Genomic DNA, 26,395 nt, shown 5'->3' on the forward strand with positions numbered 1-26,395 from the left:
AAATATTAGGGCACCTAAAAATTAAAACAGCATTTTAATCACAAATTTATTGATTTATGTCAAATGCATTCCCTTTTGTTCCACAAGGTTCAGTCATTGGGACTATTCTGTTCATGACCTACATCCTTTATTTTTCAAAAATGTTCAAGCAATTATTATTATGTGGATGACACCCAGCTTTGCCTGTACTGTCCACCCACCTCGGTCAAGCCACCCACTTCCCTCACTATAAACAGGAAATCAGATCAGTCAATTCCTCAGCTTCCTCCTTGATTGGTTTCGTGTCTGAGAGTCATTCTCAGTCGCACTATTTCATTTGAGTCACACATTCATTCCAACACATGGTTTCACCTCCGCAACATTTCCCGTCTTTATCCATCCTCTCACCTCACAATACTGCCGCACTTATTCAAGTACTGGTCACATCCTGTCTTGATTACTGTTGCACTAACTAGTTTACTGAAGAAATTTTTCCTTAAATTGCTGGTCCAAAACTATGCTGCTCATTTTTTTTTTCAAGATCACTACAAATCATATCACACCTTTTCTACAGCAACTTCCCTGGTTGACCACACTACAAAATATATTTTTTGGTTTATTTTTCACAGGGACGGCGGAGGATTATAAGAAATTGGAGTAGAGTCGCACTGTAAAAAATGGGGAGTGATATTTACTTGTGGAAAAAAAAATCTAGTAAAGTTTTTCACTTAGACACATCTAAGTACATTTTACGAGAAAGGTTTTTGAGTAGTTTATTGAATTAGAAATAGCCACTCACAGGAAGTTAGCTTTCATAAGTGATTGAAGATTGAACCGACAACCTCCAGATTTAGAGACGGCTGCTCTACACCTGAGATATGGCTCTGTGACTTGGGGTGAGCATGTTGCTGGTATCTACAAATGGAGGCAAAAAAAAAAACCCACGATGGCAGGATTCCGAGGTTTGCACCTGACATCAATAATGAACTCACAGACCGTGGCTGTGGAATGCTTCAGGTGTAGAGTGGCCACCTCCCAACATTTAAGTTATGGTTTCGATCTTCTACCTCAATGAGCTCCTTTGTGTATGAAATGAGCGTACAAAAACATAAAGTAGGTTCAACTTGGGAGTGACTTTTTAAATTTAATGAACTTGTAAAATATATTCAAAAACTCTTCTTGTAAAATTTACTAAGAATTTCTGAGTGGAAAAAAAAATTCCTAGGATTTTTCAAGTAAATATCAATCCCCATTTTGTTACAGTGTGGCTAACAAATAATTTGTATTAGTTTAAGAAAAAAAAAACAGAACAACAAATAACATAAAACAGCACAATATTTAAAAGTCTATAATTGTAAGAAATTGATGAAAACACAAAGCAATGGTGATGGCAGTTTGGAGCTGACTTTAACCAAAGCTTGATCTGAGATCATGCCGTTCACATTCAAAGCCATCAGTCTTCACCTTAACAAAGAACTGATCCAATATAAAACACTAATTAAAGAAAAATCAATTAATCCGACTTTGGGACAGTCACCCCCATCCACAGTCCGACCGCTTTCAAATGGTCACATAAACCACCCCTCTTTAAACAGACTGAGCATTTATAATTTGAATTGGCGGCCGTGCCTTTCAGGCGGTGGCCTTCACTAAGCAACTGTGAAGGTGACAAATAAATCCTTTACCACAAAGCCTAGCAGCTATAAGGGTTGCCCGACTTATCCTTACAATGTTTAGGTTTGAAAATGAATTTTCAGTTTTGCATCTCCGCTCACGGCTTCATGCAATAAATCCCACACAAGTCTGAACCAATCGGATGACGGAAAAGTGCCGACCTAACCCGGTAGTATTCTAGAAGGACTGAATCTGAAATCTGATTGTTTAAAAAAAAGTTAAATAAGTAAATCTCTCATGTTCTTTCAAATCAACAGGGCCTGCAATTCTGTATGAAGGCCTGAGGAGGTTTATATTGATGTAGCAACACAGAATCTGAAATCTGATTGGACAAAACAAATAACAATGACAACCCAGAAACAACTTCAAGATGCACTGCCAAGGCACACAAATGTTGTATGAAAAAAAAAAAGACGAAAGAAGAAAAAAAATACATGTGCATGAGGGGCGTATAACAAATGAGTGATTCAGAAAAGGCAGATTAAGCCAGAATTCATTACTCATTTGTCAGATTTGTAGTGTTTATTCATTACTACAGAAAACATTAATTTGGGCTACTTCCGAGATAACTTATAAATGAAGAGAGCACATGCTTAAAAAAAAACAAAAAAAAAACAATACTCAACAGTCGTACGTACAGGAAGCAAGCAAGCACAAATCTGAACAGCTGTCGGACATGTGTACATGGCAAGAACTGGTCTAAGCACAAACTGACTCCAGAACAAACACTTGAGACCAGAACAACACAACCACTGTAATTTTACATTTGAGACATAATAAGTGTGCATAGTGACGTTATTGCTGCTAACCTGTTAGTGCGGCCATGGTTGACGGCATGCAGTTTCCTGATGACTTCCTCGCTGAAGTCAAAATGAACCCTTCCTCTGGCACAAGGTGAACGCCGGTACATTGCCCCAACACACACATGCACACACTACCTGGCACACACATGGAACCACAAACACGGCAGCAGGAACACGCCAAGACTAGCAGATATTGCACACACACACACCGTCTTTAACTATTAATGTCACACACCTCTGCAAGCCATTAATGCATGCACACACTGGAACTGGACATACTGCCATTCAAGATGAAACTCCAGTCAAACCAATTAAACAATCCCACTCACCCAGTGTCTATGAAGCAGACATTCAAGCTACACACTACAGACACGGCTGTAAAAAGTTACCCAGCATATCCATCAGTCACTCTCCCCTCCTGGACCCAAATAAAGTAAAGAATCAAATATTCAAACATCACGCAAACACTTGTGCTAATTTCACACACACGCACACACACAGCTCAATCACATCATGCAATTCTTGTCTGCTCTGACTCTTTCTTTGTGGACTGTCTTTGGCAAAGCTGTAGTTCCTCCCCACGGTGTGTGCGCGTGAGGGTGGGGGTGCACGTGTGTGTGTGGCCCAACAATGTCACAAAAACAAGTACGTGTGTGTGTGTGTGTGAGCGTGTCTTCCCTTCAGTGCAGCCCAGCAGAGTAAAGCGGCACATTCAAGATCAGGAGTGGATTCAATGGACTCTGGAATCACTCATCACGACCAGCCTCATTATCATTAAGTGGATGTGTGTTTGAGGAGAACAAGAAGGAACGTCTGCCTACATGAGCGCTGAACACAACCTCAGTTGAGCTAAAAATAAATTTTTTTGATTTAAAACCAAACAGCAGATTTCAGTTCCGTCTTAAAGCGTCCACCTTGTCTTGCTTGCGACAGAAGTTGGTGGCATCTGGCACGCTTGCAGGGGGTCACTGTGCCTGGTGACATTTCACAGTACTGTAGTGTAGAACAAAGATCCTCATATAGTGTGATGTGTCTGTGTGCTTGACTGTAAACTCGGCAGGCTATAGGATTAGTTCTACCTGGACAAATCAATGTGCTCAAATGCAAGACGAAATCAAAACAAAGAGGATAATCCTCATTCATATTCATTTTACAATTTGGTTAATATTCTTCTGTGTCCAGATTGAAATTGTCATGGAGCACATTCAACTGATTGTAACTACTCAATGTAATGGTTTGTGAGTGTACAGTACATTCTAGTTCAACTGGATGAAATATGTATTCTGCCTTCTACTTTATATATTGTGGTCACACTTACGCCGGTGAACTGGAGTCTATCCCAACTGACTTTGGCTGATAAACGGGGTTCTCCCTTGCCTGGTCATCATCCAATCGTAGGACACATAAAGACAGACGTACATCCATTCAGACTCACTCTTCCACTTGTGGACATGCAATTTAGTTTAGAGTCTTCGGTGAGTCAAACACGCATGGTTTTGGACTGTGTGAGGACGTCAGAGGGAAAACATGCAAACTACACACAGGAAAGTCAAAGCCGAGATTCCTACACCTAAAGTCAGAATTAGGTGCTGCAATGTGTGAAGAACATATTATTTATTGACAAATTTATTGACTTTATTTATTGTGAAAATGTCACCCAACTTTTGATTAAATATCATTTTCACATGATGAATGAATTGTTCACATCAAAATGCGACAAAGAATCCATTACTTTCTTTAATCATGTATACCTTAATTTATTTTACCAAAAATTAAGATTAAAGTAGCATATTATTTTAGGGTTTTTTCTCTCACAATGAAACAAGTCTTGTAGAGAAGCAACGAATAAATTGACAATTAATTGATGAACAAATATATTTGGTACTCTATTAATCATTTCTAGACCTTTTTCAATTTAAAATTGTCCATAGAATTTCTAGCTCTCAACTGTAAATATGCAGCGATTTCGATAGTTCTGCAAGGAAGCACACTGTGTCTTTGCCTTGAATAAAAATAAGACATTCACTTTTATGATCGTGATTTACTACTGATTTGATTTACTGATAATGAAGAATTTTTGGTGCATTTTTTTCAATTTGAAATAAAGTCAGTTTTTTAATAAAGGGGTGAAAATTAAAACATGTTTTTTTTGTATTGATCGATTGATCACCAAAATCGATTTTTAAAATAACTAGTTGCAGCCGTGAAGTGTTGACGACCTTTGTCAGTGGTGATTTTTTTTTAAAAAAGCAAAGATCCATGCGATTATATAAATTGTGGACTTTTACATATACATCCACTTAATCGCAAATACTGTTATATCATATAATACAATATCTTAAATCGTATGTATAAGATAAGATAAGATAAGATGTCCTTTATTAGTCCCACAATGGGGAAATTTGAGGTGTTACAGCAGCAAAGATATAGATCACACAGAGTCGGCGGCGTAATGTAGCCGTTAATGTATAACATTAGCAGCAGACATTCAGAAAAAGCAGACATTCAGAAAAAGCATGCAAATATACACAGTATAAACGTATCTAAGTGTATACTTACTGTATATCAGATTAACATTGTAATCACGAGTAGGCATAGGAGGGACAATGCTTTGTATTAATCAAGTTTTGATATCAGAGAGATTAATTACAGAAAATTGTTCATCCATCCTCACTGGTGTCGCAGGTGTGCTGGAGCCTATCCCAGCTGTCACTGAGCGAGAGGCGGGATACACACTGGATTGGTCGCTAGTCAATTGCAAGGCACATAGAGGCCATCTTGACACTCACATTTACACGATTCTGAGTCATCAATTAACACGTGAGAGGAACCAGAATACCAGGGTAAAACCCACACAGCCACGGTGAGAAGATGCAAAAGCCACACAGGAAGGACGGAGCCCGGATTCAAACCCACGACCTCAGAATTGGGAGCTAGCGCTGATGCCAGTTCACTTTCAGGCAGGTTGTATCCTGGACGAGGCACGGGCACACATGGACAAAAAAAAATGTTGAGTTTCACTACCACGCTAATGGATATTTAGAAATTCATGCTATTGGATTTAGGAAGAAACTGGCTTGCCTGGGGAAATCTATCACAAGCAGAGGGAATGTTTTCCCTCCAAACTCCAAATATGAGGTCGACTCACTAAGCACTCACCAACCATGTTGCCCGTAACTGACCAAGGAGGTAACAAAAACATTCGAAACATCTATTAAACAACTTTGTATGAATATCAACACCAATCAAAACAATAACCATGTTGTTCAGTTCCAACCCTACAAAACTGAACATCAACGTGTACACGTGCTGCATTTTTGGTACAAAAATTATACTTCATTGTATGTCATTATTGAGCTGGTGTATGTCATACCCAGAGAGAAGCCCTGTAACTTCCTTCATATTTTTGAAACAATAGTTTCTGTAAAACATTATTCAAAGACGTGTTGCCTTAGGCCAGGGGTGTCAAACTCATTTTTGTGGACGGGCCACATCGTAGTTGTGGTTTCCCTCAGAGGGCCGGTATGACTGTGAACCCATATAAATTGATTGGAAAGCCAGTTTTGAAATCAGAAGCTAGTAAGTAATTGTTCAACAATTTTTACATTTATTTTAAAAGGGGAGGATTGGTAACAAATAAATGGCAATATCTCATATCTCAGTGTTGTTAAAAGTGAAGAAAATATAGTAGAAACAGGAAGTTGATGCAGATGATTTGCCCTTTGCGGGCCACATAAAATGAGGTTGCGGGCCAGATCTGGCCCCCGGGCCTTGAGTTTGACACATGTGCCTTAGGCAATAGCTCATCTTTGAATCATAGCTCATAGAACAGTGTGACTGACTACAAAGTCTGTTGAGCAAGAAAACAGCAGTCAGTAACCAAAGTATTCATCCAAAAACCACGAAGGTTGTAACAGGATAACATCAAGCAAGTACGGCACGACAACGCTGTACACATTAGATGGCGCCATGGCCGTTCTCTGCATTCTGTGGAGGAGGAATCTGCAGCCACAAGATGGCAGTGACTTACTGCATATGATTTCATCTAGTTCAGAGCTGGACAGGCCAGAGATTTCACGCTGAAAACAAGTGGCAACATGGGCCAACAGATGGGCCACACAATCAGGAAAAAACAGACTCAAATAAAACGACAACTATTATGGATCTGAGCACTTTATCTATTAGACGTGATAAAGTGGCGGTGTCCTGTGTCCTGGGGACGCAACCCTTGTTAGAATTTTAACCGACCTCTTAAAATGTTAAATGCACAAATGCCACTACAGTAGTGAGCATGATAAGTTCAGTTGAAGAATAGTGTAATATTGTCTGGTTTATGATGCCCTCAATGCCCTCAAAAACATTAGAATAATATCATATCATAAATCTAAACTATTGGTCAGTCCACATGCGTGGGTGTTACTTTAACACATTATTGAAAGTGCTGAAACTGGCCTGCTCGCTTCTATGATACAATGCTAATGGTTAAACTTTTTTGGGGTCTCCTGAAAAGTGACAATTTCGGAGGAACAAGGATTTGGCCGGATGCCAGCAGAATATATCAGAATTTTCTGGACTATAAGCCGCTACATTTTTCCTAGATTTTGAACCATGCGGCTAATACCAAGGTGCGGCTTTTCTGTGGATTTTTCTTTCACTGGTAGGGGCGCTCGATAGTTCAGAAAATATGCCGTTGATTTTTTTTTCTCTTGTGTCCGTTTTGTTTTAATTACCAAAGTTGTTGCTGTGTTAAAAGGCACTGTTTTAAGAATCTGTTTATGTACCTTTATGTGCATTCATGGTACAAAATTGTTGTGTACATGCAGTAAACAACTAATTTTTGTCAACATAGAAAACTGCAAGAGTTGCCGTGTTGTGCGCGTGTATGAGTGTGTGTGTGTGTGTAATTAGTTAGCCCCTGCATAACAGCAGAACATGAGTCTACTAAAGGATTTCACAGAATTAGTTTTGCAGAAAGCGTAGAAATAAGCTGAAACCCAATATGGATATGAAATATGGGCTTTTATTGTTGTTGTTGTTATTGAATTAAAACATCATTGAGTAATATTTTTCTTGAACCATTTAGGCACATATGCGTCAAAATGGAATCTATGTGATTTGAAAAGTATTTCAGAGCAGTGTGTTACGCGCTAAAGTCATGTCATTAGCCTTTAAGCACAAAGTCGTAACAAAGTGGATGCGTGAAGGGATAGCCGTGTGAGTGTGATAAGTGGGTGAATAAGACAGCGATGGCACCTTTGAAACTAACTGGTTTATTTTAGACGCTGCACTGATCTGCCTGTCAATCTTACACTCCATCCTGCCCTGTGTCATGATCCGTTTCCGTTATGTCTTGTTTTTGTTTACGTTTGTTCAACTGGCGTAGGGGGCACCCACCATCCACGCACCTGTTACTCATGGACGCCTTGATCACCTCGCTGCGGGAGAGACGCGCTCGTCAGCCACGCACCTGTCTCTCGTCAACCCACTAATTACGTCACTATTGAAGCCTCCTTCACTGACTACTTGTCGTCGGTGCATTACCCTTTTTGATGTCACTGTTGCCCTTTTTGCCCTATACTGGACTTCACTGTCGCTCTTTGTTCATGCGTCATGCTTCATGTCTCCTTGTCACGGTCGCTTATCCCCGGTTCCTGTCCCTGTGTCATAGTCCTGTTTAGTTCTGCCCAGCCGCGGTTTGTTAGTCTTTGTTATTTTGCACTTTGTCACGTTTGTATGTTCCAAGTACCTTGTTTGCCTTTCGGTTTGGTTTTGTTAATTAAATTCCCTTTAAGTTACCCTTGCCTTGGCTTCCCTGAATTTTGGGTCCCCCTCTTCCTCCACCTCGCCGACCCGCGAGCGTAACACCTTGTCTCGATGAATAAGACCCCGAGATACTTCCCAAGTCCTCCACTTGGGGCAGGATCTAATCCCCGACCTGGAGAGGGCACTCCACCCTTTTCCTCAAAGGAAAAAGGATGGAATGCAAAGCAAATAGCGCTTGTTAAGTTAGATGGCAGCGAACATGGCATCCACACTCGGATCTCTATTAATTGATTTATCTGAACACGAAAGATTTAACCAGACCCACATCACAAACAGGCATCCAGCTTCTGTGCGGTGGCTGATGAGCCACGCCACCAGCCTCGTCTGACACAGTCACGCTTTCCCACAGTGTTGTTGAAGCAATTGTATTTATTTTTTTAATGCCTCGGGACATCATCTTTAAGGGTTGTTAAGCTTGTTAAAGCCATTTAAGGGCTTAATTTTCACAAAATCCATTTATTGACTTTTTATGCTTTTTAATGACCCGCGGAAACCCTGAATACCTCAAAGCCATTTGGATAACAGCTAAACACAGCAACGAAAAAAAAGAAAAAAAAAAAGTAGATGTAGACAAATGAGGCACTGATAACTAGAGTGGGCTAACTAAATTAAACTTTTAAGTGCCTAAATAAAAGGAGAAAAGATTTATTTTCCCAATGTGTACAGGTCTAAATCAAAAGTTAGTCCCAGTTCATTAGCACACTTAGTCCATACTTTGATTTATCAGTGCAACAACTGGATTAATTTCCATTTCCAAGATGGCCGTGCCCATGAAGCTGGGAAATGAATTCTTAAATATTTCCCTGCAATGTGCTCACACAGCCCTGTTTGGCAAAGACGACACGAGCTTGCAGTGGCACGGCATTGGCAGTTTGATTCGGCTCGACTTCTACTTGCATAGTGACGGTAGAGAGTGACATTTTCATTGTTTATGATAATGTAAATGCATGTACTACCATCCCGTTACACCTTTAATTGTTTCACAAAGTAATCACATTCCACTAATAACCTCAACTCAATTTAAACATTTTACTCTCTAGTCGCAGAAAAATGTCATAACTTAATCAACTTAAGACAATGTGTCATTCATATATATAAAAAAGAGGGATAAAATAGTTTAGTTTGAACATGTATTTTCTTGTGATTGCCAGCTAAAGTCTTTTGAAATCATTTTGGAAGGCTTGTTTGTATGACTGCCAAAGTAAGCCAATTTTTCTTTCTAAGAATCATAACAATAGCATGGAAAAAGAAATTTACACAATGAAAACAGTCTAATTTGCATGTTTGATTTATTCTTATTAATCACTCAGGGGGCTGCGACTGGCTGGCGAGCAGTCCAGGGTGGACCCCGCCTGCTGCGTCAGTTTACTCCTCAACTCAAATGAGGACAAGCAAGAGAAAATGGACGGGTAAATAAATCCCCTGGCACTTAATGCAACTCATTTTAGCAGGTAAAAGAGACGAGACAGAAAACAAGTAGAACTGGGAGAAATGAGGCAGAAAAAAAAGCATGCTGAAAAGACTAGGAAGGAAAAAGTGATGATAAATCCTCCGACAATCTCAATACACGTAATTGCGCTCTCTGAAAAATGGGTTCTTTATCTAATCTGAGCTGGTGGAGTGCTGCTCCTTTCAGCATCACAACACACTCTATTATATTTGACGTCAAACTCAATCATGCTGTGACGACCAGACAGAACTTTCAATGGATTTATATAGATACACACACACATATATCTATATCTATATATATATATATATATATATATATATATATATACATATATAAATATATATATATATATATATATTTATATTATTTTTAAATGACTAAAAATGTGGTGTTTCATTCCAAATAATGTATTATTTGTTGTGTAAGTTGAGTACAAGTTACAATGAAGTAACTATCTGCAAATAAAATCTCTTGTCTTATATTAATATTTTGATGTTAAACCCAAATGTTTTCAGGAATTGACATCGCTCTACCAATACTTGGAGTAGGGGACTACATTGGCTGCTTTTGAAACCCTGTGAGTTTGTAAGAATCAGAAATTTGACCTTTTTTACTCACTGTTATAAAACAAAAAGAAGAGAAAATGCCTATATGTGGCTTGTAAGTATCTGTTCATCATCTCAGAATGCATTCGACATACTTTGCTGCGTATGACCTCACTCAGACATTAACATCACCGTTAAGCACAAATCCGTCCAAAAATTTCAATCTGAAATAAAGCAGGGATGGTTGTGAAAAGATATTTATGTTTGTGGTGCTTCAGCTTTCAAAAGTTAGTGATGTGTTCTATCATTTGGACGGGAAACCGTTTTATGGCTTCGAAAAACGTGATCTACGCAGTCGTCATTTGAGTCGACTGGTGAGATTTAAATGTATTGATTCTGACATGATGCAAGATGCTAGTGCACATCAGTGAACATTGCCCTCAAGGGCCTAGTTCTCTCTCATTCAACCACCAAACAGCACATTTCTACAAGGAACATAAACACTACTCAGGGCATAGAATCATCCATCCATCCATTATCTGAGCCGCTTCTCCGCACTAGGGTCACGGGGGTGCAGGAGCCTATCCCAGCAGTAGGCGGGGTACAGCCAGCCAATGGCAGAGCACACATAGACAAACAACCACCTGCGCTCACAATTACACTTAGGGGCAATTTAGAGTTTTTTTTTTTCCATCAACCAACCACACAGGGACGGTGAGAACATAAAAACTCCACACAGAAACGCCGGAGCCAGAATCGAACCCTGCACTTCTGCACTGTGAGGCAATCTTGCTAACGAGTCATCCACCACGCCATAGAATGAGTAAGAGCGCGATGCAATAAGCGTTCCAAAGCAATGAATGGGTTTGTCGATCAAGTACAATAAATGAGAGCCAGATCTGAACAATTTAACGGATAAAAAGCTCTTGATTTCTCTACTACAAAAAAATTACAATGAGCTTTGAAAATTGCGCGTGAATGCCAGCACCAAAACTAAATACGAAAGTAAAAAAATTAGATGGAAATGAATGTAAAGCAGAAAAAAATCGTAAATCAACCATAGCAAATGGGTAAAACATTTTATTCTTGATTTTGAAACCCCTGAAGAAAATTAGTAGCAAAGCACTCAATGGAATTAATGTCATTGCTTCCATCTTAATTCACACAAACGGGCCCTATTTTTGTGAACAATGCGCCGTTGGACTTCGCACAGGTAGAATTGGGCACAACGCTCCATTGGCACCAATGTGCGCCATTGTGGGATGGGACGTGCCTTTTCCCGGCCAACCTCATTTGTATTATCAGGGCAGTCGGAGTGCAGCACGCCCGGGTACACTTTGTTTGACATGACAGAAACAGAAATAGATTTGCTGGAGTCTATGCATGACATTGGAAGGTAAGCTGCAAGACCTCCCCTTGATGAATAAAAATACTATAAAAATACTTTTAAGATGATAATGATTATAATTTGTGTAATTAACTCATGTCTACAAAGACTCAAAGAGAATTTCATTGCTGGTATCATATTTATGAAAGAAAAACAACAAAAGGTTTACTCCAAGGATGACAACGTTAGCCAACTACATATTGCCACTCATATGTACTTTATAATAGTCAACATTTTAACAGGAATAACAATCACCAGGATGGCGACTCCACATCTTGTTTAGCTTCACATACCCAATCCAGGAGTGGCGTCGGAAGCAGAAAGGACTGACAGGAAGTTCCAGACTAGATGATGCCATCGTCATAGTCTTCATCGGCCTTGGAATCAAAAACGTACTTTGTTCCTTGTTTGTGTATTGCTCCCTGCAAGTCCGGACTCAATGACTTACTAGATTTGATTTATCACTTTTGAATGTGAAAAGGCAGTATTAATGAGCAGATCTTGTTCAGAAGTGGCACAGCCAGACAGGCGATGCAGCCTGGAGTCGCACGGTTGACCATCACAAGGTAATCTCATGAAGGCAGGCGGATAATCTCAAGGCTCCTCATGGTGCAACTTGTTTTGAGTTTGATAAAAAAAAAAAAAGATTTAAAAAAAGGGAGTGCAGGAGGGTTTTAAAAAGCACGATACAAAAATGTTTGGATAATTCTGAAACAATCATCTTTCAGTTCTAGAGAGATCTGCCAGCGTTCACAAAATTTTAAAAAGAATGCCTACTCATATGTACAATCACACAGTCCGGTATTGGTCAGAGAATCTTTCCCATTCCACTTGTCCTTTAAACGCCCAACAGCTTCTTGCGTTGTGTTGTACGTCTCTGCCTGTCCCTCTGAAATTGACACTCTTTCTGGTTCTTGTACTGGCCTCAGCTCAGGTTTGGTGAACCGCGTACAGGTCACATTTCAAAGCTGATCTCTGATCGTCCAGCCTCGCGTAACCAAAGAATTTTTTTTACGTTTGTCAACAAAACAAGCGCACCCAGGCTAACTTGTAGAATAAAGAAGTCGCAAACTCAACAGTCTGTTACATCATCTAAATAACAATATCAGGTCTAAGCCAAGTTTATTTGATGTACTCTCTATAGCAGGGGTGTCAAACTCATTTTTCTCAGTTTTGGTTTCGCTCGGTGGGCCATTATGACAGTGAACCCACATAAATCAGCATTATCATCATATTATTACATACACACAACAAGCTGATTTTTTTTAAAAATGAGAATCCAGGAAAATATTGTTTGTTTACCTACTATTTAATTCTTTTGAAAGTGTGATTGGTAATGAAGAAAAAAATGCTTGCAATATTTTAAAATTATACAAACATTTGCAATTTTGGTATTTTAGCCAGAAACATAAAGTCATGAATGATTTGCCTTCACGGGCCACATAAAATGATGTGTCGGGCCAGATCTGGCCCCCGGTTCTTGAGTTTGACACCTGTGGTCTATAGGGATGTAGCAATTCTTTCAAGCCCTGATTCGATTCGATTTTTGACTTTCAGTTCTCAATTTCGATGAGATTTTTTTCCAATATGAATGACTAATTTTACACCCAAAATGTGTTTTTATTCTAACATCTGCTTTGCCTACGTTGAAATGTGGTTCAATCGACAAGAACTACACTGTCTCCAAGGTAATCATTTATTATTAGTGTGGTATCATACTCGTAGTTTGCAGTTTACACATGTTGCTAAATACAGCATACTATTTCTGCTCCAACTTTTGTAATGAAACTCATTGTCACATTGAGTTAACTTGAACAACGATCGTGATCAAAACAACAACGGAAGTGAAATACACGTTTGGTTTGATTGCTGACAAACATAAAGAAGTGTCAGTGTGAGGTCAAACACTGCATGAACAAAGACAAAGTGTCACTCCTCAGATACACGTCACAGCCCACCAGCAGCGTGGTCATCGACCCGTGGACGCTACATCTTCATGGTTCCTCACAGGAAGCGGCATTGATCACACACCGTGTTCACTTTCACCGACTTTGAATGTTCCCTTGCAGGGGAAGAGAGCTCTCGACGCAGAGAGCTCCAACAACAAATCTATACACCATTTGCCTCTCAAAACAAATGTGACGACTTGCTTTCAGTGGCATACATGCAGAAGTCATCAAACGGGCTGAAATACATAATCTTACTTCAATTTATGTGCTCAAGGTGGCAATATTGATAAAAATTTAGGGAAATGTCTTCTGATGAATTTCAAATGGTCTCTATTGATATCTTACAATAAATGTAAGGAATCGTGATGTGATGCATGCTGTCTTTGTAGCATAAGCACACACTCAAGTATGTCACAACTGCAACAAAGGCCTCCAGTGACACCAGCACAATAATGTACCATGTAATTATCACAATGTTGTTTCATACTCATGTTAAGAGATTAAATGTGGGTTGTGTGTGTTTGTGCTCAAGGGCATGCGTGTTCTGACAATGTGTGTATACATCAGTGTGACACAAAAAAAAAACAGTTGGTTTGCTTCAAATGACTTCCTCTATCTCATTTGCATCTCCATTCTTCCGCTAATGATTTCATTTGCTTGGCTGCATGTAAGATGTCAGCCATTCTTCATTATTTTCTTTTACGTTTTATCCTCAATCACCCTTTCACCACACTTGTTTCCTTCCTGAATTTATTGAGTTAGTTTCAGTCTTCACTGAAACGAATACTCTGAGTTGGCATATTTTGTGTTGCTTCAGACCTGCAACAAGGATTGACGTCTTTGAGTATCACTCCAAGGTATTCACAAAATGTCTGGCACTGAGGAATACGAAATGACTAGAAACTGCATAGATTCATCTGTAATTTCTTATTTAACACATATACTCCCGATGGTTTAAGGCCTCCTAGTGGGCTGCGCCCTATTTCCAAGCTGTCAAATGCAGCATACAATTTCACAATTTGTGCAAGGTCAAGCTATGAAATAAATAAGATGAACATTTTATTTCAGTAATTTATCTAATAAAATCTCATTGGGAGTATCGTCTCACTATGAAGGCATGAACATTGATACACACACAAATTGATAGCGCAATAACCTTTTTTTAACTCATTGACTCTCAGCCCAAGTCAAATGAATGGACCTTTTGTCTTCGATACTCGTCAATGGCAATGAATGAGTTAATGTTACTCTTGTCATGTCAGCCTGCTATGGAGTCTGCGTTTGATGCCAGTGGAAGATAGAGGCCAAGGCAACCTCCAGGCCAGGCTCTCCTGGAGATCCCAGGTTATCCAGTTACATGATTAGAGTAGCGCAGTGACGTCAAAGTAGATCATTGTGTGTTTAGGTATACTTCCTGTGTGCATACAGGGGGCACTTCTCCCTTTCTAAGTGTTCTTTGTGCAGCTTGGCCCCATGGCTACAACAATGTGTGCCCTTGGACACACACAGAACACTGTTTGCAACCCGAGCACAGGAATCAGATTCCAACCTTTCTCATGCACTCGGAAGCCTCTCTCCATCAACACACACGCATACGAAAACAAACACGGACAAACGGAAGGGGTCTTCATCGAACAAAAGGCCTTAGATAGATTCAAAGGGAGACATATAATGCATATGACATCAGCACTGCATGTGAGAGGCCACAAGGAATGTACGTCATTTGAAAATCAACACACTCTCTTCTGCTCTCTTCTTTCCGTTTCTTCACTCTCATTCAGGATTCTTGTCACCTCGCTTCACGACCTCAGCCTGTCACTCAATTATTTCTTCAGACGTCTCACCTTATCCCGGAACTCTTATTTTCCATTGTTTTATTCATCTCAACTCAACTTTATTTAAATAGCACTTTCACAAAAACCACAGCTGGAACAAAATGCTGTACATCAAACATAAAGGGCAATACGGTAATTAAGTTTTTCTTTTGAGCAAGGAGGAAATATATCAATTTAGAAGCCAGTTAGGGAAAATTCAACATAGACATAAGCCACAAGTAAATTCGTGCAACTATTAAAATTGACTCATCGGTACATTTAGTCAATGCAACTCAGATGTTCCTGATGGGCTTTATCGTAAAAAAAAACAAAAAAAGAAAAACAAGATTGGATCTTTAGCTCCAAGGAATTATCTTTTTCTGGTGCAGACAAAAATAGCACTGTCATCTTCTCCTAAGAAAACGCCTTGCACCCTTTGAACAGGGTTGCTTGTGTGTTCCTGACAAAAGGGTCTCTGCCGTAAAAGAGAAATTGAGCTCAGAGGTGTAGTGGATTTATGTAAGCATTACAAGACTTTTTCAGTCCTTTTGTGATGCCCAACTCCAAAACGGCTGTGCAATAGCATCCCTATAGATTAGTGACAAAACACTGTCTGCATCAGCCTTGACGTACACTACAACAGCACAGAGAGGTGAGAGTGGATGCACAAAAGGAAAGGCAGGTTGTGATAAAGCAAAATGAAAAAGGACAAGGAATTGAGAGAAACCTCATATAGGGAAGGGGGGAAACCAAACCCCAGATCCAAGGAAAATGTACTAAACAAGGGTCTAAAATAAGCATATTAAAAAGAGAGAAAACAAAACAAAACAAACAGAGGGAGGAGCCAGTCTTCATGCAGCTGAGTCACTCACTGCAGAGCAGCCGCGGAGCCGAGCCACCACTGGTCCTGCCAACATTCACTTCACAGCACAGGCACTGATAAATGATCAGTCATAGCGGCCGCAGCAGCTGCTGCCTAACAAGACTAGACTGATAGGGTGGCATGATAATATGTCTGCATTCAAATGCCCCAGAGTTGAGGTGAAAAGCATTTTGTGCTCCATCTGCAGGCTTGTTCACATTCTGGTAAAATGATGAGCGTGTAAACTCTACCAAGAGTTAACCACCAACAATTATTGAAAGCTACCATGACGATGATTATCCATATACTGTATTAATACAGCTTTGAAACTTGATACTATTAGCTCTAACAACAGCAATCAGTGACATGCGGAGGTTGAAGGGCTTTGGGTGCTCTTGAACCTGCCTCATTTCCCCTTGATGACCAAAGTGCTTTCTTGTTCATGTGCTTGAGTGTGAAAGCATGTCTCTAAATGCATGTTGCCCTTTATGGGGAAGGTTAGGTAGAATCAGTTGAGATCAAGAGTGTTATATTGTTGAGACTAGTTTTATTATTGTACTATTGAATGTGCTTAAATGTCAAATGTCTGACTTTACTCTGTAGAATCAAATATGAGCCCAAAGTGATTGAGGGATGAGAAGCAATGCGATGTGAAGGTGTCTCACAACAAGATTTTCTTAATAGTGCGTTTCATCCATCCATCCATCCATGATCAAGGGTGCTGGAGTCTAGCCCAGCTGTCTTGGGGCAGTAGGTGGGGTAAACTCGTTGCCAGCCAATCGAAGGACACACATAGACGAACAACCATCCGCGCTCACACTCAAACCGAGGGGCAATTTAGAATGTTCATTCAACATACCATGCACGTCTTTGAAATGTGGGAGGAAACCAGAGTACCCCCCAAAAAAAAAAAAACACGCAGCCACGAAGAGACCATGCAAACTCCACACAGGAAGGTCCCACGACCTCTGCAATGTGAAGAGATCATGCTAACCAGTTGGCCACTGGGCCGCCTAGTGTGTTTCATTGAAAAGAAAAGAAAAAGGTGACTAGATCAACGAACACCTACAAAGCCCCACACATGAAATCATACAGGACGGACACAGACTTCAGTGCCTGGTGTCCTTAAAGGGGAAGTCAACGGCAAAATTCTGTCGACTGAAAATGACATCACAGTTGCTCAGGGCTCAGGTAACGACCAATGACAGCTCACCTGTTTGCTGTGCCATGATTGGTTGGGATCTGAGCCCTGAGCAACTGTGATGCCATTTTCAGTCGACAGAAGTGATAAAATGGCCGCCCCCTGAGTTGGATAAAAAAAGGGTGGATTTTACTGCTTAACTCATGTTCCACAAACACAATATTAATCAGAAGGTGCATGTTTCGACTAGTGGTTCTGCATAGAAAATAATTCTCGTAAAAAACATTTTGGGGTTGACTTTAAAAGCAAGTGTCTTTTAGTAGTTAGTTCTTGTCAATAGCCTCCAATGCTAGATTTTTTTCCAGAATCACCAGCCTAAAAGAAAATGAAATCTCACAACTGTATCTGTGTCTATTGTCTTTAATCCTGGTCTCTACCTCTACCTTATCATTTCCATAAAAGGAGCTCAGGATTTGCTTACCCACTTGTCCAGAAGGGAGGTATGAATTTGTATTGAATGGCCACAAATGAACACATTGTGGACACATTAATTAATAATGTTTCCACAATAAATATAACTCTGAAAAAACTCTATGTGTCCCCTTTTCAACTTTGAGCGCTTATGTTTTTGCCACGGTACAACCACAGTAGCAGTAAAAAATTTCACAGCATAATGAGTGAGAATTTATGTGTTCTTGCTGCTTCCAAAAGGCTACAATGCAGTGGATAGAAATTAATCCTCGGGCTTTTTTTGGGCATAATGCAGCACAATGCATTTCACAAAGAGCAACTGTGACCGAGCAAGTGTTCCATTCACTGGGTGATATGAAGTCAAAGCGATAACATAGCCCCTGGTTAATGCTTCTTACGGTGGAGACAGTTTAGCACATCTGACTCATAGTTCTGAGTTTGGGAGTAGGCTACGGCCTTAATGTGTGTAATTTGCATGTTCTCTCTGTGCTATGGTTGGACGATTACTGAAAAATAACAAAATAACAAACCAGCCCAGTTCTACTGCCCAAAGACAGCTGGAATAGCCTCCAGCACCCCACAACCCGCATAAGGTGAAGCGGATCAGATAATGGATGGATGGATATATCTATCAATCTATCGATTGATAGAAATAAAATTAATTTATTACACCATATGGAAAGTGCTTTGTTACAGCTCCAGCTGTAGTGAAATGCGCTATATAAATACAGCTGTACTGTATTGCATGTGATTGTATTTCCAAGAGTAGTCAAAACAGTTGTTGGACTGGATCACATTGAAGACACATCTGTCTGTAATTGTTTCCAAGGCCAGTAGGTGGTTTCGTGTGTGCATGAAGTATCAAAAAATGAACCACCAGCCGAACCACTTGAAATAGTTCCTCATGAGGCTTCATCTCATCATCACTAGACCTGACTGTGACTCTGACTATGAAAACTGAAACCCGCTGATGGGGACGGACAACAGACATGTGACAGTAGACAATGACCAGACAAGGACTGAAAGGAACCAGGGAACTAAATACAAAGAAATTGACAAGACAATGAAGAAGACCGGGACAAGACACAAAGGGGTGGAGGGAGATTATTGGCTAACACTAGGGAGTGGAACGACAACCACAGGTGGACACCGTAAGCTAACCGAGAGACGCACACGGAAAAGCATGAAACTAAATACTAAACCAAAAACAACACACGCACCATGACACAGTCACTACATGCTGTGAGATAGCCATATATTGCTTGCTGCATGGAAAAATGAGCCGCTATTGATCAAACAGTTTGTCTGTTAGTTGTCCGTGCAAAACCACAGAGGCAGCCTGGCAAGGAAAAATATCAAAGCAACCGGTATCCCTTACTGTTGCTTTAATACAGTGGCGGGCCGTGCATTTGACACCTAGGCCTTCAGTGAAGTCCTACTTAGCCTGACTTGAATCAATAAACCTCTTAATATGATCATTTATGATACCACGGCTGGATAAATAATAGACACACACTTACACACTACTGGGTGTTGGACGACATAAGATTCCCTTGAAAGGTCCATCCAGAAAATGCAAGTGTATCTGTATTAAATCCACACTTTTCCCCTCCTATAGTCATTGGGGTTTAAAAAAGCAAGAATATAGTTTATATAGTTTTTCGAACGGTGCCAGTTATGACTAGGTGTGTTGATTCCGCATAGCACTGCCCCTTCACGAGTGAGTACCCAATCACAAGACACGTTCGTCACCTTCAATGTTAGCACAGCAAGAAGGCCTTATTGTTGTCAACTCATCATCTGATTGGCTATCGCAACTGTCTATCAATTCTGAAAGCCGCCTTGAGAGACAGATCAGATTGTATCTGAAGGCCTCGGACAAATAGTGCACGCTAGAGAAGACCTTGATCGCCCACATTAAATAAATAAAATGGATAAAAAAATAAGGGCTATACTACCACAATCACCGTCATCTTGATGTTTGCCATCTTCACCGCTTAGCAGATTCTGTCACATATGTTCCCCATGTTGGAGCAAAAACATTTCTTCATTAAGCTCACAAGCCGGAGGCAAATTGATATTAAACTATTTAATCTGCTCCTGCGCCAAATGCAGGATCTGCTTGTTAAAGTGCTTTAAGATGGCACGCAAAATGACAGACCCGATCAGAGAAGCAGAGAGCCCATCTGGGACGTATTTAGGTGCTAAAAATGACATCAGTAAACAAGGCTTTAATTAAAAGTGTGTTGCGTTTGTGTCTCCCTTGTGAAACTGAATTGATTTCTCAGTCTCAATGATGTACCCTGAGAGCTGCAGCGATTCACACGCGCTCAGTGGAGGTCTTTGTGTTTCGTTACATCAGATGCTTCACTAAATTTGCTTCACTTCAGTTTTTAAAGTGATTAGCATCTGCCCTCATTTGGCATATGATATGCTATACTGATTCACAAGATGAATCTGAATTTCGTGAGAGGAGAATCTGATTTGACAGCTTTCAACTGTGGCAAAACACCATAATGCTATAACCTAATTGAGGCTGGCATCATCATCTTCACTACCACAACCCTGTTTGCTGACCTTGGAATAATTGCTGTCTTTGTCATCACGGAGCATCGTCATTCCAATTAAGGCTGCAGAGAGTCACTGGCATTTAGCACCCGCGTCTTCATCAGCCTAAACAGTCACTGCATGCTCATGAGCAAGAAGAGGTGTGAGAAGAGACTCTGTGAGGAATGTGTGTGATAGTGTGTGAGTCATTATGTGTGTACTCTGTGTTCCAGAGGGGTCTGTTGTTTTTGCAATGCGTCTGGAGTCCTTTCAAGAAGCAGTGCAAAGATGCTGGCAGATGGCAAGAGTTGGCAGGACGGCAAGTGAATGCCGTGTGAAGGCTGCCTGCAGGCGGAATGGCGTACGGCCACCATGGGGCTTGTCTGGTGCCGTAGGTCAACATTAAACATGCTAGGGGCACTTCTAGACACGCACACACACACGTCTGATGAACACTCTCCGACAGCAGGAGGCCATATTGGGAAGTGGACAACACCTCATTCCGTCATTCCGTTTGTAGGGCATGCCTGCTATGACTTAGACAAAGATAGCGGTTGAATTTCTAACTGCTAAAAGATAAAATGCTATTTAAAGATCCAAGAGTTTAGATTTTTTTATTAGGAAACTGAAATTAGTTATCATCTTTTTTATCTATTCATTTAGGAGAAATTAGGAAATAAGTGACAATTTGAAAAAACGGCTACTTTTAATGAGTTATATGGCCACGCCCCCCTACGTTCTCTCCATGGTACTGTACGAGTCACTAAAGGGACCGATTACAAATTCTCCATTGGAAATCACTGAACTGGCATTGCTTCTAACATCCAAAAACGGTGAAAAGGATTAGCCTCTCTGTGGCTAAATTATATGACAATGAGGAAACGTGGGAGTGAGCAGAGGTACATAGATAATGCTTTTAGGACGCAGCTCACTGCTTTTTTGCTGATCACGGTGAGAGCCCACGGCATAATAACACCAGCATATTTACAGAGACTGAAGTGGAAATGAGTAGACATGCACATTTATTTGTATCAGGATTTTTTTTTCGACTGTAGACGAAGTAAGTACAACACGCTGTTTTATTCTGTGGAACGTGACAGAACCAGGCTACGCATACGCCACTCAATGGAACGTTCCACACTCGGCTGTGGAGTTGGCCACCTTGCTGGAACTTTTTGTCGGCACAACATTGACGCTCCTGGAGCAGCCCCAACTAAAAACACATGCCGCTACACGATACGCACTGTTCAAGAAGACCACCTCCAGGGTTCATCGAGGAGGACTTTATTCGAAATCTACGCCGACTCGCAGCGTAACACTGACAGCTTTATGAATTGGTTGCAAGCGGTGGTGGATGCAAAAAAGCATGAGTGGCAATAGAAAAGTAATAAAAGTAATAAGTAATTTGTTACTCCATTTTGATGATCATATTGCTTGATTGTGAAAAAAATTGTAATCACTATTATTTTAATAATTGAAATCAAGGATTATTTATTTTTTGATACAAAACAAAAAAATGTAAATGGAAACAATATAAAGACAAATCAAATTTATTTTATGTATCGTAAAATGAAAAAAAAATGTGCAAATGCATAAATTCAAGTATAGTTTCCTTGCACAAATGGTGCATTGGAGTTTACTTGCAATACACTTCAATAGAACTGTTGTAACACCGAAATAAACAATTTCAATTTTCCGCCTAAATTTTGAACTCAAGTCGACTCTTTAGTATTAAACATTGAAAAATCAGTACTATTTTAACAATTTTTTACATGTAATAATATATACGGTATATATTATTATTATTTTTACAATTATGCAAATTTTGTAACCGTTTAGTGTAATAATCGTAATTGTAATTGAATTTCAATTAATTGAACAACCCAAATAGAAATTCATTACTTTCAAAAGCAACTAATTCATATGTAATATATTACATTTTGGAAGTAACTTGCCCAAAACAGCTATCTACAGACACAGGCACACAAACCCTCGACGACATGGTTCAAGCTGTTACCATAGTGACCGAGTGACAGCTGTCTCCGTTGACAGACTCAAACAAGAGCAGCTTTCACCAATGGCATTTCACGACTGTCACACACAGAGACAGTCATTCCACTCACCTTCACCCCATCACTCCCGAATGACTGGACACTTACATGGCACAAGAGAATGAGAAATGATGGAGATAAAGGGGGTGTGGGTGTGCCTCTGTGTGACTATTACAGGGAAAGTAGCCTGCAAATACAGTTTAATATTGAACCTCCCTCATACATTCATCTTATTGCAACAGCCCAGTCAATCTACCACTCTGTAGTCAACATGGGACACAATCACATCTGGTACAGAAGTAACTCCTTGAAAGTCTCTAATTTATGTATTGCAACACACAATCAGTTGATAAGAATAATAAAGCATCTCTTTTATGGCTAGCGTCAGGCGCAAACCTTGCGCGTTCCAAAATAGTCACTTTTCAGTTTTTCAAATTTTCCCATCATTCATCCCTCGCCAGCAAATTGAGAGTACAATTTACACACATCAAGAGAGCTTTTCTGTAACAACCAGATTAGCAATGCTCTCCTCCACACGAAGTGCAGTATTCAGATGGCAAGACCTCTTTAGATCCCCTCCAGCTCGCCTGAAAGATGTCACTTTATCGCCAATTATCTGGCTCGGACATGCCTGCGGCTTGCTGTCAGGACGCGAGCAGCTTGCAGAATCATTTGCTCAGTCTGCAGTGTCCAGCACACAAGTCTGAATGTCCTCACTGACTAAGACAGGTTCATCTATTTGACCTGTCATCCATGTGACGAATGATTCCACCAAATTACCACAGATGGAAGTTGTCATCAACATTGTGGATTCTCAACAATGGTACAGAATGTCAAATCAATACAATTATATGTATAGCGCACTGTTATATTTTTTTCCATATCATATTAATTAACCATCAGGCCATCCCGTAGATAACTTTCACGAAAAAAAGTCTAGCCTTCTTGTTTTAGTCACATTTTCAGTAACCAAAAATATTGGCTAATCATGAGCAGGATTACACACAAAAAAAAAGTCCCTGAATCACACCGGATACGTGACATACGTGAATGCAGAGCACACACTCCAACATTTTCGGTGCAAAGTGGAATAAAAATATAAATAAAGGAATTTATTTGATCTATTTTACACATGATTTGATCTTACACTCTGAGACACAACAAATAGGACTTGATGTGTTGCTTACAGCAAAGGATGATTCTTATTATTACATTTTGATAAGAAGCTTTATAGCAGGTATATAATTTGGGGCGATTAATTGTCATCCAAGCAAAGCCCTGACTGTAGGTTCCCTGGAATTGTAGCAGCTGCGATGACTCAGAGTGTAAGTGAATAACCGCCTCTCTGCCTCCATCCCATCTTTCCTGCCAGTCTGTCCCTGTACGCACAAGCCAAATACGTACAAAAAAATGGAGAGCAAACCAAGTGTATAAAAGATTAAAAGGAGGCTGGAGGCTTCATTTGGGAAATGTGAATTTTTGTTCAGGCACTGTGACAGAGACAAGTACTGTACAACAACAGTTGATAGAGGAACTCGAAAATCAAAAGCTCCCACCACCCAGTCCCTCCTGGCCACAATCAATTCTATAGCTCGGCAATGATTTCAATTAAGATAACTGTTATTAGGCAGAGTGAGCGACATCAAGTCGATTAAAGGGTTGAGGAAATGTAGTCCAGTGATAACTTGAAGACAGAAGGCGATGTAAAGAGGAGGTATCATTCTGTTGGTGAGATTGATTGGAAGCAAATAGGAGAGGAACCTTATCTTCTTAGCTACAAACGTAGGAGCAGTTAATCTGCCTGAGAGTGGAAAAAAAATGCCCTTCAATCTGCTTGCATTATATAACTTGAAATTTTACTTTAAATTCAAAACCACATTTTTAGGTACTGAAAGACCATTTACATTTATTAGACACTACAGGCCCTCTGAGATATTACCACATGTTGTCCGCCACTGATATTGAAATAAGTTTGGGTGGGAGAAAGTTCATTCACGTTATTGGAGATTTCTTTTTGTGCCCTGTAGGAATGTGCCAGCAATTAGAATAAGCTTTACAAATGCGATTGAATAATGGATGCATCTGAGGGTAAAATAGACGTCGATGCTTCAATTGAATCAGTGGAGCAGGCTCCATTTGTCATATGACAAATGAGAAGCAGAGGAATAAAAGAGTGGCGTGAAAGAAAAGACTGCCATGTTGATAAGAAAAGAGCGAAGAGGGGGAGTCACATCGTGAGCTATGGGTAGACGGAAAAGGAGAAAAAAGATTGACCAATCCCAAACAACCGAGACACGACAAGCACTTGTACATGCGCCAAAAAGGTCTAAATCATTGGCGAAGCGACATTCTATATGTAAAGCTCATGACCTGCCGGCTGCGTCGAAACTAATAACCGTTCGTACAATTGAGGCTTTCACTAAAGCGTCAATCAAGATCTCAATGCCTTTAATAGCCAAGCCCATCCATCTTTTTCCTTAAAGTTTGGGTGTAGTGAAACCTCTCCCAGCTGCCTTTGGGCGAGAGGTAGGGCACACCATAAGTTAACGTAGTTTATTTATACATTTTTACTGACAAGTTGAAGACGTCTATAGATTGACTCAAAGTCTAGTCACATCTGACCACATCTGAAACTGCCCTCATACTGACTGAATATTTGCGATTGGGGTTCATATGTGGAGGTCTATCTGCGTTACTGTACGCAAAAACAATCATCTTGAGTTGAGTCTAATTAGCATAGGGAACAATTGCTATAAATACAGCCATCTCTGCAGTGGAAAAAATTGTGGGATGCTAATGTGAAACTAGTTGCATTCTGCATTGTTTGGGGGGGGAGACAATACCATGGTTTTAGGTACATAACTTTTTAAAAATGTATCAGTGTGACCTCTTTCTTCGCAAATGATATGTAACATTACGTTATAATGTAGAGACACGAGGCTATGAAGCTGCCAATGTATGGACGAATTTATTTTTAGGGCTACATTTAGCTGTTTCTGTATCTGGCCCTCAAGGAAAAAACTGGGAAACCCCCGAACTACAACACTATAATTGAAACTTGTGAGGGGTGCAGATTCATCAGAGCTCAGCATGATTCTTATAATCAAAGACAAGGACACTAGAGGATGTGAACCAGAATAGCAATAATGCGGACAGCTCGGCACATAGCAAGTAACCTTCATTGCTCTTTTTTTGTCTAATCCACTGATTTGTTGCCAACACGAATGACAGATTTAGGGATTTGCGGGATTTTTCTTGGCGGACCAAGAGCAGAATACACAGTGTAAATCATACAGCCTTAGTGTGTTACTCAAGGTTAAGTAAAACTGACAAATAAGAAATCCTTTCCTATTAAAACGTCACACACCATGACGATCACAGCTCTTTCAAGACATTATGTTTTATCAATGTTTTGTTACACTTAGCACGTTCATCCGGTGGCTTGTTTTTTTTTTGTTTGTTTTTTTTGCGAGGTTAAATAGGAACGATCTGTAGCTGTCCATCCAGTCAAGCCGGGTTTAAATGGAGACATGGATTCCGATTAGAATCAGGTTATGATCGAAAACTTAATTAAATATAAAAAAAATAATTAACACCTCAATTGGAATAAACAGGCCAAATTCGAAATGTTGTGAGGCTGTGCTCTGTCTGCGCATGGTCTGTCCTGATGTAAATGCACAGTGACGTTGTCATTTACACACTTGAAGGCTTCCAAACAGAGCACAAAGAACTGGCCTGTAACAGAGAGCTTGTTTTGAATACAAACTCTCAACGGATAAAACATCATCAGACATTTAGAAAGTAGGAAAACAAGGAACATTGAACTATTAAAAAAAAATAATAATAATAAAGAAAAATTCAGTGAAGCTGGGAGAAATTATTTTGGGATGTGGTAC

At 40.0% G+C, this 26,395-nt stretch overlaps 1 protein-coding gene across 3 annotated transcripts in view; it reads right to left on the reverse strand.

Moving 5' to 3' along the window:
• Positions 1-26,395, reverse strand: part of pde4ba (phosphodiesterase 4B, cAMP-specific a) — a 122,973-nt gene that overhangs the window by 53,109 nt on the left and 43,469 nt on the right. The window contains exon 1 of one of the 3 annotated variants that reach the window (XM_088312441.1): positions 2,463-2,908. The exons of the other annotated variants lie outside the window; for them this stretch is intronic. Coding sequence (XP_088168567.1) covers positions 2,463-2,563 — 101 coding nt within the window. The 5' untranslated portion in view covers positions 2,564-2,908. Of the gene's footprint in view, positions 1-2,462; positions 2,909-26,395 lie in introns of those variants that run through there. 3 annotated transcript variants of the gene reach the window in all.

The sequence above is a fragment of the Idiotropiscis lumnitzeri genome, chromosome 13, assembly GCF_059441095.1.
Source record: "Idiotropiscis lumnitzeri isolate Australia: NSW breed Sydney's pygmy pipehorse chromosome 13, RoL_Ilum_1.0, whole genome shotgun sequence".
In the NCBI taxonomy this organism is placed as follows: domain Eukaryota; kingdom Metazoa; phylum Chordata; class Actinopteri; order Syngnathiformes; family Syngnathidae; genus Idiotropiscis; species Idiotropiscis lumnitzeri.